Source organism: Pieris napi, chromosome 7, assembly GCF_905475465.1.
Source record: "Pieris napi chromosome 7, ilPieNapi1.2, whole genome shotgun sequence".
Lineage (NCBI taxonomy): Eukaryota > Metazoa > Arthropoda > Insecta > Lepidoptera > Pieridae > Pieris > Pieris napi.
Window position 1 is genome coordinate 8,854,272 of NC_062240.1, and position 16,181 is coordinate 8,870,452.

At 33.6% G+C, this 16,181-nt stretch overlaps 1 protein-coding gene across 5 annotated transcripts in view; it reads right to left on the reverse strand.

Annotated features, from left to right (window-relative positions):
• Positions 1-1,306: 1,306 nt before the first annotated feature.
• LOC125050787 (serine/threonine-protein kinase 26) overlaps positions 1,307-16,181 on the reverse strand; it is an 82,929-nt gene continuing 68,054 nt past the window's right edge. For 4 of the 5 annotated variants that reach the window (XM_047650796.1, XM_047650795.1, XM_047650793.1 and 1 more), the window contains exons 3-12: positions 11,606-11,822; positions 8,538-8,830; positions 8,006-8,151; positions 7,548-7,693; positions 6,794-6,906; positions 6,242-6,409; positions 5,617-5,709; positions 5,099-5,209; positions 4,384-4,448; positions 1,307-3,964 (exon numbers count right to left, since the gene is read on the reverse strand). In XM_047650796.1, coding sequence (XP_047506752.1) covers positions 3,955-3,964; positions 4,384-4,448; positions 5,099-5,209; positions 5,617-5,709; positions 6,242-6,409; positions 6,794-6,906; positions 7,548-7,693; positions 8,006-8,151; positions 8,538-8,830; positions 11,606-11,822 — 1,362 coding nt within the window. In that variant the 3' untranslated portion in view covers positions 1,307-3,954. Of the gene's footprint in view, positions 3,965-4,379; positions 4,449-5,098; positions 5,210-5,616; positions 5,710-6,241; positions 6,410-6,793; positions 6,907-7,547; positions 7,694-8,005; positions 8,152-8,537; positions 8,831-11,605; positions 11,823-16,181 lie in introns of all 5 variants that reach the window. The other variant, XM_047650794.1, reaches the window with a different exon arrangement.

Genomic DNA, 16,181 nt, shown 5'->3' on the forward strand with positions numbered 1-16,181 from the left:
GTTTATTAAAATTAAACTGAGTACCACGTGACGATTTTTACTGATAGGGCCCCATCTAAAGAATTTGTCACGGGCCCCAGATGGTATAGTTACGTCACTGATACTAATATTTGTGACTTAATAGCATCGGAAGGGTACTTAATAGTGTCCTTTTCATAGAGAGATCTCTAAGCAGAAGCACTTACCAACAATTAAAAAGATCAGGATCTGGTAGCTCACAGTTAAAATAGATGAACATTTTCGATCAATAATTTTTTACCCTTTTACAGTGTTCCTGTTTTCTTAATAAAAAATTAAACTTGTATAGAAATAAAGGTTCAATAATTTCTGAAAATGAATGATTTCTACCGTAAATCTGTCGATTTCGTGTTTAACGCTGGGATAATATTTTCGTATAAATAACTATTGTAAATATACATTTTTTTAATGTAATAGGAGGCAAACGGGCAGGAGGCTCGCAAGTGCGTTGCCGGCCTTTCAAGAATATATATACATATATATAAACTATAGATTTCTATTAAATATTTTAACACTTAAACAGGTTATATTCTATTGACTCCATATGCGTAATAGTTATTTTATATCAGCCGTTCGTGTTAGCGGTTCGAAGCCGCAAATGTTTTGGAAAATAATTTTCAGTTATGAAACTCGTGTAGTTTTTCTTCACTCGTCATTTTAACCTTCACCGCTGTGACCTGTTTTGTGTCTACAAAATAATAAAACTATAAACAATAGTTGTTTCTAGTTCTTGCAGGTACACATTATCCACTTATCTAAAGAAAATAATTAAAGAAATAGACAAAGAAATGCGTTTAGTATAACCTAGTATCAATATTATTATTATACCCATCCAAGATAGGATAATAAAATAATCGTAATTAACTTCTCTAAACTACTGAGAACTGTCTCAGTATCAAGTTTTTATAAGGCTTGGACTTGCCGCGAAGATATTGCGCATGGCTCCATGGATTATACACAAGCATTGGGACTAAAATACACAGTTCAAGTCCAAAATTTCGATATATTAATTCACCTTAAACCGTATTTGTGACTAGGTGCCAAGACAGCTATTTTAATTGACTATGTTTTGTATTCTACGCATTTGCTGCTAACCAAGTAATTATAAAACCATTATCATTTTCTGGTTATCTTTTATGATATAATTAGCGGACAAACCATTATTAGAACAAAGGCAGTGTTGACATCTTAATTTAGATCTAAAAAAATATTTAAAAATCGCTCTCATACATTACAAATATACTAAAGTGAGGTATATAGTATTAACAAGGTAAATAAAACAAAAACATCCAAAATTAAATAACTTCTTTTATTTCAGAGTCAAATTTCTTTCCTACATAAACGTGTTAGAATGGACGCCGTATTGGCTGTCTCGGTACGCGATGGTAATACAAGTGCACTGTGGAGGGCTGTACAAAGCGTTCCCGCGCGTCACCACTTCCGCCATATGCATTTCGCAACGAACGCTTATTTTATATCACAGTTACAGATGTTTCATAAGAATGTTTTACCCGCGTCGGGTGACGCACGAGGCCGCCTTTAGCACTATTGACTTTAATTAATAATAATAACTATGCGCATTCACATATACCCGAACAAATCGCGAATCGGTAACAACTACGAACCACTACCGACGGGCCGCTAACGCTTTCACGATACACATTCCTCTTTAACTCACTCTCGTAACAGTTAAGAGGCGTTTATAAGTAACGCCGGTCTTAGTTTTTGCGGCCTCGTCGATCAAACTATCGCCTGAACACCCTAATTTAATCAATAATCAACAATTATCCGCCCACCACTAACACTACACGCTTTAATATCGAGTGGAAAAATATTTTCTGATTTTCTCCAAACAAAATTAACATAACATCTTCCATGCTGGACGCACATGGCAAAACAAAATACAAGGCGAGACGTGGCATGGGAGAGCTACGAGATCCATTTATTTTAGATAAATTATTGGTAAACTGCGCCTTTAGCATGTGCAATTGTTTTGAAGGATAATTATTTCTATAGAAATTTTGAGCAGTGATCTATAGGCCTATTTGGAATTAAAAAGGACATAAGACCATTAATTAGCATCATAAATATTTTAGCGAATTAACCAGAATGAAAAAAAGTACAAAAAGTTATAATTTTATTACAAATTATGTTCAAAATCCTTTTTTTTGGAAATGTTTTTTTATAATCCCGCAACTCTTCCACACCACGAATTATTGCTAATATATCTTCATACACTTATAAGAACACTTCAATAAACAGCTTCTCTTTATATACTACACAATTTACATATGGTTTACATATTTTACACAGCAATAATTGTTTTTTTTAATATCTATATCGAATCGCTAAATATTGTCGCATATAAGCATGTTTACATACACCGTAAGGCGTCATTTTTAACCACGATCCATCCCCAAATTAATGCAACGCGATTAGAATTTCAGCGACATAAATATAACAAAGAAAACGATGCGTCTTCAGACGTAATTTAAAAAGGAAATAATAAAATCTATAAATGCTGACAAATCTGTCTTTTGTCTGGAATGACACTAGGTGCCGGTTTTGTTTGGACGCTGTATTTTTTTTATTATCTTTTCTTTTATATTGATATAAACAAATTTTTATGGCATATCCTGCTAAACAGTTCGACATTAGAAGACATTCAAAAGCCAAAGGACCTAAGAGTTATTTCCGACAATTTGATTTCACTTCGGATTCAACTTTGTAGACAAGGAAAACTCGTAACAATCAATGAAACAGGTACACCGGTCCCGTGCCCAGTTAAAATTACTGTTTTTTTTTTAATTACGTAGATTACGATTGGTTTTTGCGATAAACCCCAGATCTAAGTCTCACACATAAATAATAATATAAACAAATCGATTTATTGAAAAACAGCGTCCAATCATAACGGCTTTAAGAAACTAGCGAAAAATTCAGTACGATCAAATTTAATACCACTAAAATACGTTACAATTTCAAAAATAAGCGATAACCAACGGATAGACGAACGTATGGCAAAAATATTGGCGTAGTCCTGTGACGTACAAAGAAACACGAATTAAACTAAGTGAATTGTATCAGTTATCAACGGCCAGTCTCAATAGCCTTTCAAAATCACCGCGAGATTGGCCATTACGGGCCGGGAGAGACAATATCGGAAAAATCAGCCCCTTATCACACAGTATTAGAACAATTAAAACACAAGAAACGGCAAAACAAAATTAAAAAGCAAAATTCAGTACAAAATTGTTCTAATATTCTCTTACTGACACAACCCTTAAATGAAAAAAAAATGGTAGAAAAAACAGACAACTGTTTTCATATTTACATAGTTGCACCGTAGACACGATATTTTATCGTAAATCAACGCGGAATATTTTTCGTGTGCACGGTTAGTTTAAATAAGATTCTTAAGTATTGATTACGTTATTTCTCTATGGCATTGCAACTTTTGTGACTCCATTGCGGCCACACTCCGGACAATGAGGGAAGACAATTTTATAATACAACTTTTGAAATCAAAGAAACAACTAAGAACGTACAACATCTAATACATACATAAAACAGGTTTAATACTATTTCTTAATAAGTAAATAATTTAAAAGCTGAAAAAACAATATAAATTTAAAGAAATTATACATTTTTAATATTGTTGTAGTACAGAAATTTAAAAGATTATAGAAAGTGTTTGTCAGGGTACAGACCTAGGTCCACATTTTAAACGATATACGAGAATAAGATACAAAACTATGAATAATTTCTAATATATAATTCTCTTTACAGTAATAAAGATTTAATTTTGATATTTATAGGAATGAATTATCTATAGATTATATAAGGTCCGGTGTGGTACCTATTGGTCCATTGGTACAGTGTAGCCGCTGAAGGAAGCGAGAGCACAGCTAAGTGGACGCATCCGTTTTGATCAGGTTACTTGTCCCTGAAAAAAAAAACACTTTTACTGATTAACGATATTTAAAACTTCTATTTAGTACGAATTACCATAGTAACGATAGACATATAAGAACTGATTACAAAATGTGGGCGGTATTTGTTGTCATGGTTACCATTTTTATATCAAAACAACATCGTAACACGTTTTATAATAAAACCATTTTAGTTTTGCGTATTATCCAATATCAGTTGTGTGCGATTTTAATATAAAATGCATATCCATAGACTATAGAGTAAAGTAATCGTCTAACGGACCGGTCGGCTTTTCGATTGACCAATCACAAAACGCGCCATCTTTTGTATCTTTGATACGAAATATCAGAATCAATCTTATCTATCTAAATCAGGAGAGTTCTATGTAAATGAAACTATGTAGAAAACTAGAAGATAAGATACAGTACCTACCTCATCCAATGCGAGTGCGAGTTGTGTGCCGGCGTAGGCGCATGGGTCGCGACTCGTTGGACCACCTGGCATCAAATATTCGACATTAGTGAACATACATAAATAAATATATATATATATTTTATTATAAAATAAGAAAAGATACAATTCTTGTAATTTCTTTTTGACGTGATAACGTCTTTAAAATCGTTTTAGTCGGGTGACATGTTCAGAAACTTGTGTCACACCAAAACCTCACGAGCGCGATCGCAGGTATAACGAGAGAGAGACGGACCGATCTCCCGTCTCATCTCGAGCGCTGCCAGTCATTCCGTGAATGTATGAAGAAAAATGTATATCATAGTCGAATAAGTAAACTTGTCATTTTACACCCGAAATTTATCATCAAAAGTGTGAATAAAACGATAGATGTAATTTAAAATTTGAAAAAATTGTTATCTTCATTAATTCCTTACTTCCTAAAAACTTATATCACCAATAAGACGTTATCACGTAAACATCTCGATCGTAAACCTACTTTACAAACAACCAATATTTTTTTCCTCAACTTATATAACGCAAAAACTCTAGTGACGTCATCTAACACCTATCTAGATGTGTTTTTCTCTATTCAATTTCTCTTACATTTTATTCGGAATTGCATATCTGGTACCATGTTCAAAAGATATATATTAAGTTAAAATGAATTCAAATATATATAAACAAAATATTATACCTGTTGAACAAAAGCCCGTGTGAGATGGGGCGCGCTGCGTTCGGCGACTTCGAAAGCGCGACGCAACTCTTCAATGGCTGCCACGCTCGAGGGACCGTGTTTGCGGGACAACTGGAATTATTATTATACATATGTTTATGAAAAAATGATATGACAGTAAATAATCATTATATTCACGATATTAAGCCGTGAGCCTCAGATTGCATTTGTTTTTGGTATATAGATCATCAGAGTCTAAGATATGGCGGCTTGCTCACCCATAGAGAAAAAAAGCCGAGTTTTTATAGAGTATATACCTCATTAGTATATCCCTGAGGTCGTCGGTTCGATCTCCGGCTGTGCACCAATGGAATTTCTTTCCATGTGCGCATCTAACCGACATGTCTTAGACCCAAAAAGTCGACGGCCTATGTCAAGCACAGGAAGCTGATCACCTACTTGCGTATTAGATTGAAAAATGATCATGAAACAGATTAAGAAATCTGAGGCCCAGACCTAAAAGAGGTTGTAACGCCTACCTCATTGAGAAGCGGGTTAATGAGTTGGTGTAAGTAGGCGTGTCGCCTGACTTTGTTCTCCTCACTCGGTCCTCTGTGGTCTAACGGAGAAGCCTGAAATACACAAATTTTGATAAGGTGTTGATAGATACGACTAATATGATAAATTTCTTAATTTAGGATATTCTTATATCCTTAAGTAAAGTATTTTTAATGGTAAAATCCTTATTTCACGTTTGTTTACTAAATAAATTGACCGAAGAATAGAATAGTCTAAATTTGACTCAGTGAATTATGAGTGAAGGGAATGTCTCCTTGTATTTATATAGTTGACGACACATAATGTATGCGTTAAAGTATATATATATATTTATGTAATATAGAGGCAAACGGGCAAAAGGCTCACCTGATGTTAAGTGATACCGCCGCTCATGGATACTCACATAGCGCACAAGGCTCGCAAGTGCGTTGCCGGCCTAAATTTAAGTATCGGTAAGATCAGATTACTTGATCACATGAACTGACTGTTTAGGTTGTCAATATTGTGACTAGCTTTAATACAATTAATAACACTATTTCAATATAATATAACAACGATTCCAAAGACATATGTTTATTAAATTCAATGAAATCATGACAAACTGACCGGTTTGTTATAAACACCACTATCCCTGTTAGATGTATGTTCCCTTTCTCTTTCCTTCCTATCATCTCTTTCCCTCTCCCTCTCCCTGTCTCTATCTCTTTCGCGCTCTCTATCCCTCTCTTTTACGCGCTGCTCCACTGGCGTTGGTACTATTGGAGATTGGCGTGACTGAAAAAAATCCATTATTATTATTGAAAACTTAGAAGATTTTGCTTTTCATGTTTATTATGTTCTGACATACACTTCTGAAAATTTGTTAATCGGTTTACAAGTTCGTATACAATACTGTAAAGGTAAGAGGGGAAACAAAATGATCACGGCCAGTCGCATCGGGTCTTTATTTTGTTGGATATTTAATTTGTGGATGACCTTCATTAGTACAATACACAAAATAAGGATTATTCTTCTTTTTAACAGTACTAGTCAAAAGAATTCACCAAAACCTGGTGTTTCACCAACAATCACACAACATGCCCTTTGTCCCACATAGGTGACAGAGAGATAAAGTTTCCTATATTTAAAAGCATCACATTTCTTGTAAAGTATACATACAGTTTGATTATCGTGTGTGTTATTATTGAGAGGTTTCTCAACAGGCGATTCGTCTCCACGTGTGAGAGATCCATTCTGTTTGGGCACTGTCGGTGAACTAGGGGACACGAGAGCTGTAAAAAGATACTATTATGTATGTACATTTACTAATAATATTTAAGCAGTAACATCAGGTAGATTTTCGCAACTAAAGAGAATGAGATTTTGTGAATGAATTACAGTTATATGTAGTTTAATATATAATAAAAAAAAACTAAATCTTTGTATTTTATTAATTGATCAACCCATACTGCGTTACAGTAGATATTATACAAACAAAACAATTTTTTACCGGATTGAAGTTATGTATTTACAATTATTTTACATACTTTTAAATTTAACCGACGTTTCGCGTGCTTTACAGCGTACGTGGTCGCGGTGACTGAAGACAAAAGGTGTTGAATGTCAAAAAAGTATCACAGCTGTAGAAAAAGTTATATTATCTGTATTTATTTCCCCGGAGTTGGTATCGACTAAAAGATGTTGGTACCAACTCCGGGGAAACTGGTTTTGGCAGAAATGGCTCACGGTGTCCTCAAAATTATGTAAAATAATTGTTAATACATAACTTCAATCCGGTAAAAGATTGTTTTATTAAATGTGTAAAAGTTCTGTCAATAAAATACTATTATACAAACAATTTTGAAAAAGACTAACTGGTTTGCAAAACAGTAAAATGGTGTGTGTATGTAATAATGTGTCATTGAAAACTAACCAGGTTCATCGTGAAGCGTACGCCGTTTGTCTTCGTCGTTGGCGGATGCGTGCGTATGCGCATGAAGCGCACGTGCTCCGGCTGCACCGCGGACTGTCATTATCCAAGGCTCATCTGCCTCGCCATCGCCGCGACTCATGTCTTCACTGGAAAATTAAATACATTCACTTAGCTATAGATTTAAATTATATTAATAAAACTAAACCTACTTTTATGACATTTATGAACAAAAAAGTTTTAATACCGCCATTTTATTTTCCAAAGTCATTCAATCGTGGTGTAATGGTTTACGAAACTTATCAAATTTGTATTAAGGTACATTTTTGAAATCTAGTTTAATAATTTTATTTAATAGAAAAGTGTTTTGCCTAAAGCCTAATGCCTTGTTGCAACAATAGCCATCCTCTGTAGTAATAAACCTTGTTTAATTTATTTAAAATTAAATAGTAAAAACTCACGAATCAGAGTTCTCAGATTCCGTCTCGCTCTCCTCACTTCTCTGGGACTTCCACTTCTTATACCTATCTATAAGATCCATTAGATATGAATTCTTCTTTGCCTTTCTGATGAATTGGAATTTTAGCAGCTCCTTTGCTGTCGGTCTCTAAAAAGTTACGATAACGTGTTAACAAAATATAAGTATAGCATTTAAAATCGAAATTTCCTCAGAATAAATAACTGTTCAGTAGGATTGGCTTAAGTAATATCATAAAAGACACAAAAATATGTCTATAGAGTATAGATCATCCCTTATATAGGTTAGTAAGGAAAAGACAAGACATTTATATTATATTACTTAACATAATTCTTAAAATTGTAAATAAAATACTAAGTATACAATTTTCTCAAATAAACTTTCGCGCCAACCACAACAGAATCAAACTCCAATCCTTCATATAAAACGTTATATAGCTGCAATCAAAACAAATTACGCCTTGTACGAGGCTAAAGCCCAAGGGACAACCAATAAAAGAAACCTCAAATACATACATTTTCCGGGTCCTTATTAAGGCACGCCTCGACGAACTCTTTGAATGGCTTCGAATAACTGCCCGTAAGTTGTGGAGGGTTATTTTTGGGAATTAGGAAGAGAACTCTCATTGGATGGAGTTCTGAATTTGGCGGTTCACCCTTGGCGAGTTCTATGGCCGTGATGCCGAGTGACCAGATGTCTGCTTTGCTATCGTAGCATGACTGTTTGATGACTTCGGGCGCCATCCAGAACGGTGTACCGACGAATGTGTTCCGCTTACTTGTTGTATTGGTTAACTGACCAGCGACACCTGTAATTGTTATTACAACATTAAATATGTTATATTAATTTAAATATCGTAAATTCCTTATTCTATTAGTTAAAACTGTATATAATAATTGTGTACTGTAACAATTTTGTGGTTCGTATGAGTCAATTAAATAGCTAATCATTTTTTATCCTTTTTTCCTTATTTTAAGCTAAATAAATACGGCAAAATGTTATTGAATTTTGCGTTATTGTGTTATTGAATAATAATTTTTCATATCTCGTTAATTATATTATTATTTTATTAACATCATTTCAACATGCCATTTAACTAGAGAAATATGCATGTCGTATAACGTGAGCGCGTCGGAATTGCACGCTTCCTCTAACTTTTATGAAAGTTCGATATTACCAACTTTCAAACACTTTGCCTCAAAGGCTAACTCTTTCCTCAGACATAATAAGTTCACCGTTGGCAACACTTGACAAGTTGCAAACAGGACATGGCGATGTATTGGTACAGCGTCCCAAATGGCGCAAATATTGAATGTTGGCCGACAGCCAGCGGGATTAATTGAAGAAAATTGAAGGGTATACTTCCATTACAGTTTCACATATGATGAATAAATATGTTTAGGCATTCAAATAGGTACTCGAGGGCGACAAACTACAAATAGTACCTAGTTTCTATTTATTAACATCCTATTGGATAAAACAAAAAACGATATTTAAACTAGACATAAGACTTTTTAAATAATGATACTCATGTGTATTTATCCCAAGATTAAATTTATAAAAAATTCTAAAAGGCTAAAAGTTTTTAAATTAAAAATATTCTCCAGGTTGAAACTGTTTAATGTTGAAATTAAGTTTCTTTTAAAACATTCAGAAAGTTTTTTATAGTATTTTAAGAAGAACCCTTGGGATATTACGTCTTGTATAGAAAATTATATTTCTTTGAAACTTTAAAGAGTGCATTCAGAATATTAATATGAATATACACTCCATGTTTCCATTTTAATCAAAACCGTTAAAATTTATAATGATTATAACATTTTAATAACACTGAGTTCCTTAGTCACAAATATTTCATTAATGTTTCGTCACATTTAAGTAATTTGATAGAATTGATGACAAAACATTATACTTAGTCGACTTTATTATAAAACGTAGACCAAAGTTAATACCACGTTCCATGGCGATTTTTCCATGTTAAATCCTTGTCAATGCAATCGAAGGATTGTCTTGATATCTTTCTACTTATACTCATTTATAACAGTTTCCGTGATCAATCTCTGCGGTCGATGTCAAGAAAGAGGTGTGGTCTTTCAGCTGGTCGATAGTGATTTATGATTCTCAGATTTATCGAGTGTCGCACTTCATGTCGTACCTTTATCACAACTTGAAAGGGGTAACATCTTATGGATGGTTGTAACCTCTTTATTGTTGAAGATTTGTGCAGCTAAAATTTAAATTACGTAAATATATGTTGCAAGCAAGGATGTGCGTGTGGAGTTATTTACTCCATACTATAAAAAAAAAAATATTGGTTGTTTGTAAAGTAGCTTTACGATCGAGATGTTTACGTGATAACGTCTTATTGGTGATATAAGTTTTTGGGAAGTAAGGTATTAATGAAGATAACAATTTTTTCAAATTTTAAATTACATCTATCGTTTTATTCACACTTTTGATGATAAATTTCGGGTGTAAAATGACAAGTTTACTTATTCGACTATGATATACATTTTTCTTCATACATTCACGGAATGACTGGCAGCGCTCGAGATGAGACGGGAGATCGGTCCGTCTCTCTCTCGTTATACCTGCGATCGCGCTCGTGAGGTTTTGGTGTGACACAAGTTTCTGAACATGTCACCCGACTAAAACGATTTTAAAGACGTTATCACGTCAAAACAACACAATTTTTTAAATAAATTACGTGTTTAATTGTAGGGTTAATGATGATGATGACGTGTAAATATATTAACAATTCAATGCATTCAATTTTGATTTTTTTTTCGAATACAATCGTTTTGTTCATACAAATTTACTAAATTTAAGTTGGATTAGCGTTTCTACATGCCTTCGATTCACTTATTAACATCACGTAGTTTAATACCCCGATATAACATTACTTCCGCAACCTACGGTGTAGTTTCAAACTATCTTTATTACAATCTTATCGTAACGTAACGACTTTCCTCGTGGAAATGAAAGATCCATCAGTACCAAATGTTGGCGATTAGCGGACTACGAAGCGAATACGAATAGACTATTTTATAGGTGTTACGAACATTTGTTACGCCAAACATTTGTGAACAAGTTCTAAGGTATAAAACTATTAGTAAAACAAAACTATAAGTCCACAGAAGAGAGATTATATAAATGAGAATCTAACCAATACCATAACTGTGATTAGTAGGTTATATTATGCTGACCTAATTTTCTACAATACTAGTACATAGCTTACACTAAGATAATGTTAATCAACAGTCTTAGTCTGTCTAGGCACTAAGATCGTGTCCGATATACCGCACTTGCACTTACATTCCCTACACTACTCTAGTTTCAATAAGGTAAAAATAGAAATAATGAATCAAAAAAATGATTTAAATTATTTTACTTGTATAAATTGTCGAAAAATAATTTTACGGTTTCCCCATTTTTGACATGTTTAGATGCAGATGAGGCAATCAAAACGTATTTATGCCTCATGAAAGAAAATCATATAAAATCTCTCGCATTTCTGTATACGCGGTAGTTCAAAACATGTCAAGGGTAACTTAATTTGCAATTAGAAAATCTGTTTGCTTACCAAAATCCGCCAGTTTGACATCGCCCATTTCACTGAGGAGTACATTAGCAGCTTTGATGTCCCTATGCAGCTTCCTCTCAGAGTGCAAGTAGTCGAGGCCTCGTAGCACCTCCCGCAGTATCACAGCAATGTGCATCTCCTCGAAGCTGCCGGCCTTCATCAGGTCCAAGGCGGAGCCACCGCCAAGGTACTCCATTATAATCCATAGTTTTGTTCCCTGGAATTAACAAAAGACTGCTTAGTATATATTACATTACATATATACACTCCGTTCTTTGGAACCATATTGAACGGAAGAAATAACATGAAAAAAATGTCTAAAAAGCCCTTCAATGAAGTGTTGTATTTTTATATTATTAGTATGCTCTTCCTACGGAATATATACATAATATTTGGTATAATCGATCTAATCTTATGATTAGTTTAGGAGGGGAAAAATAAGGGTACGTTTTTCCCTTGACGTCGTCACGTATAGGAAAGTAATGACTGAAAGGAGAAAAAAATTCTATTACGCATTAAATTGATTAAACACAGACTATTATGCATATATGTATGAACTAATAACTGTTTACTAATATGGAAACTTATTCAATGTGCAGAGATTAGCAGACGTTGGCTCAATTAAGGAACTGTCTCCGAGCGGATAACATGATCGCGTCTCATGAAGATTAATGCGCACACGTCTGCTCTCCAACACGTTATAACTCATACTTAATATGTAATCATATTGATTTTAATATTCAGGGAAAGCTCATTATCGTGATTATTGAAATATTATTTATTGCCTGTTATTTCGAACTGTTCACGTATCTGCCACCTTTGTCATTAAGTAATATAGGGGAAGGTGGGGACCCTTCGTACGGTTTTCACATTTTATTTTTTTCTTTTTTTCTTTTTCCATGAATCTATCACCTGATAGCTTAAATTTATAGTTTAACTATCTGAGATTCAAATAAAAAAATGACAAATGATTTCATCCGATGTTTCAACCATAATTATGATTTAAACTAAATCTGGAATACGTACGAATCTGCCCCATCAACGGGGCACCTTCGTACAGTGTCGGGGGTACCTTCTTACGCTGTGGGGTAGTTCAAAATTCATTTATTAGCAATGAAATTAAACACAAAAATAAAGATTTAACTTCTATTAAACAAAAATAAAATACTTTTCTTATGTAAAACAAAATTTAATTAGTTAGGTATCTTAAATTTAGAATTAAATTTTTTAATCTTTGGTGTGGATTAGAACTTCTTATTTTCGGGTGTGGCAGTATAACCTCGTAGTTTTCCTGGCCGTCATCGTCATTTTGTTTGTTTTATTACTTCTTACAGAATGAGAATAGGGTCGAAATGCCTCTGGTGTCGAAACTGACTTCGAAGGAACTACTATTTGATGGATTGGTAAATTATTCACAGCATCTGGTTCACAAGCATCAAAATCAACCTTAGTCAAGATGCCTTAACAGTAGTGTAATATGTAGAAAGTCGAAAACTTAATTTGTATGAAAAAGACAGTTCGCGCCGACAAATTTTTATACAAATTTAGTTGTACAATTCGTTCAAATGTGTCCCATCTAGTGCTGTCCGAATGTACCCCACTAACTGAATAACAACAAAATATAACTTATTTTAATATTAATAGGAAAACGTCATAAATTAAGTATTGGAGACGTATCTTAAGTATATTTTGCTAGTTACTGATAGAATACTCTACACGAAAACTTATTTTATCTACGGTAACAACAGATAAAAACATAGATAAAAAAATTACTTACCGAGCGCGAAAACACGTCCATGCCTGTAACTTCACTCTCATCGGTGCGAATTTCACGAAACTTCGTTGATGTATAGTTGGTACCTCTACTCATGCACACATACAAAAGCAAGACTGTACTTTGTTTCGTTCAAGTTTTATTTTGACTGTATGAATGTGCCCCGCGTACGAATGGTAACGATCTTCCCCTATGTATTTAACTATACATAGAAGTAATCTATCAGGTCTGCATTTTATAAAAAGTTCTGACAATTTTCGTACTCTTTTAATGCTTCAAAGCCCTTAAAAATAAAGACCCTCATTAAGCGTTCCCTTTTAAAATAAAAACGGATGGTTCATTATAGCAATGAGGTTCCGACGAAATTAGAACATTTTTAACCGCCTTCAAAAATCCTGTCCTATCCTATAATTCTAGAACAAGTTTTACTATTGTTTAAGTACCGTTTATAACATACAGGCCCTAGTAAATTAATCATCAATATTTAATTATTTTATTCAATTCAAGTAGTAAGTACGGATATAACACATTTGAGTGCTTTTGAAGACAGTTTAATTTTAATAAATATTCAGAATTTTATACGAAACAAAGGAAGCAAAGTCTCGGCACAAGAAATACGCAACGGGGTGCAGCCAAAATTATGTTCATGATAATATAATAGCGCATTATATGAGAGTATGTTGCATCCGCATGTTAATGTCATACGGAAGAGGACAATGGCAGGAAAAGCAGTCGCGCGCGGCTCCGGCGCAATTCACGCCCCATCGGCTTTCGTAATAGGGCCTCTGCACCATAATATTACTACGTGATCTACATTTCATAAAACTAGTCTGATGTTTATGACTTCGTATATAGAGATTGAATACATACATCAAAACTTGTAAATAATTTAACTTATAATATACAAGGACAACCAGTTTAACTTACGTAGTATTGTGGAATTTGAGGGTACTCAATACTCCTTGTATTGAGTACCCTCAAATGAGTATTCCAATAAAAAAATATTCATTAAAATATACACTGAATAATAATAATAATGGACCAAAACAAAACTTATAATCAAAGAATTGCAAGTATTAAAAACATTGAGATCTATATTGTTTACTTAACACATACATATGTAAGCAATATTAAATAACGGATGACGACTAAAGCATGATACAAAGAAAATGGCAAGGGAAAAGACAATATTTGTTATTCAACCTTCCGAATAACATTTCCATAATATGCAGTATATGCTCGTCAAATACGTTCCATCACAAAGGACGTCACAAACGAAATAAATATTCCTACATAAAAACATTAAAACTGTTGCAATTTTGGTAACCCTGAATCGGAAGTAGCCGTACAATATCTGCTTTCACATTACCCGAAACCGCCTGTGGTTTCCGCGGATGTAATTTTAATGAAATTATGATGTAAACATAAGGGTGAAGAAATTGCCCGCTGTGGTGATGTAACGCAAATACCTAAGGATTACGTGTGTAAACATGACATTTTATATACTCTTGCAAACACTGCGGAAGGTTAAACTCGCACAGCGAGGTGAATTAGACTTAAGACCTAGAACCTTCTTATTGTATTTGAGGTGACTATTTCTTTAAGGCATCTTATACGATCCATAGCTGACTAATATCCTACTGCTAAGAATGCTTGTATCAAGCATTGTAACTTCTAAGTCTGATTTTCATACAAAAAAGTTTTTTTAGTAAACTCATTGGGCATAAGGCGACCGCAGTGCGTATATACCTCAACGAATGTTTAACAAAATGAGAAAAACAAACATAATACTCTAGTCATCAGAAGGCGGCATACCGCAACGCAAAGCAACATTTACTCTGGCGAGATAAGATTAATGTTTGGTATTTGTTTAGTTTTATTTCATTCAATCATAATTTCTTATTTAGTATTATAACAAATAATATTACATAGAAATAATGGAAAAAAATATTCTTCATTTATAAAGATGTTTAATAAGATATAATAAAGGACAAAGATGTGTTCTTAAGAGAATATTACTCATAAACAATAACTTGTATATTTTTAAATAATACATGTCTAACTGTGATAAAGAAATGTAAAATAGCGAACAGTCTTAAGCATATACAATTATACATATAAAGGTATGCTCATGTAGGTTACACTGTAGAATATTTTTAGTAAGTAAACTTGACGTAGTTTACAGGCAATTATTCTTTGATGGCTATCAAAGGCCTACGTTAAAGCAAACTGGGCCAATATGTCAAAGCATGTCTTATATCCCTTAACAACCTCACTTGACCCACCAAAGCCTGATTTAAAACAAAGACACTCTGAGATATTCATTGTCTGAATACGAATAAATACGTCGACTAGTATATTGCAAAGCTAATCTATTGATTGGGGCTTCACTTTTGTAACTTCATCAACTTTGGTCTTCCATCGCTTATTTACTTATATTATATATTTACACAAAAAATGTTTTATATATTTAAAAACCTCCCTTAGTCGATGTACATCATAAAACTAAAACTTCAATTATCAAACTGCTAACTTCGACTATGCATTAATAAAACAATGTTTCAATGTTTTTATTTTTCAAGCGAAATGGTTTTTTTTTTTTAAAGACAATTCACACCAATTGACCTAGTCCCATGCTAAGCTGGTGAAGCTTGTGTTATGGGTACTAGGCAACGGATATACATACATATTATAGATAGATAGACATATAAATACACATTTAAACACCCAAGACCTAAGCACAACACCAAATGCTCATCACATCGATGTTTGTCTCAGCCGGGGATCGAACCCGGGACTCAT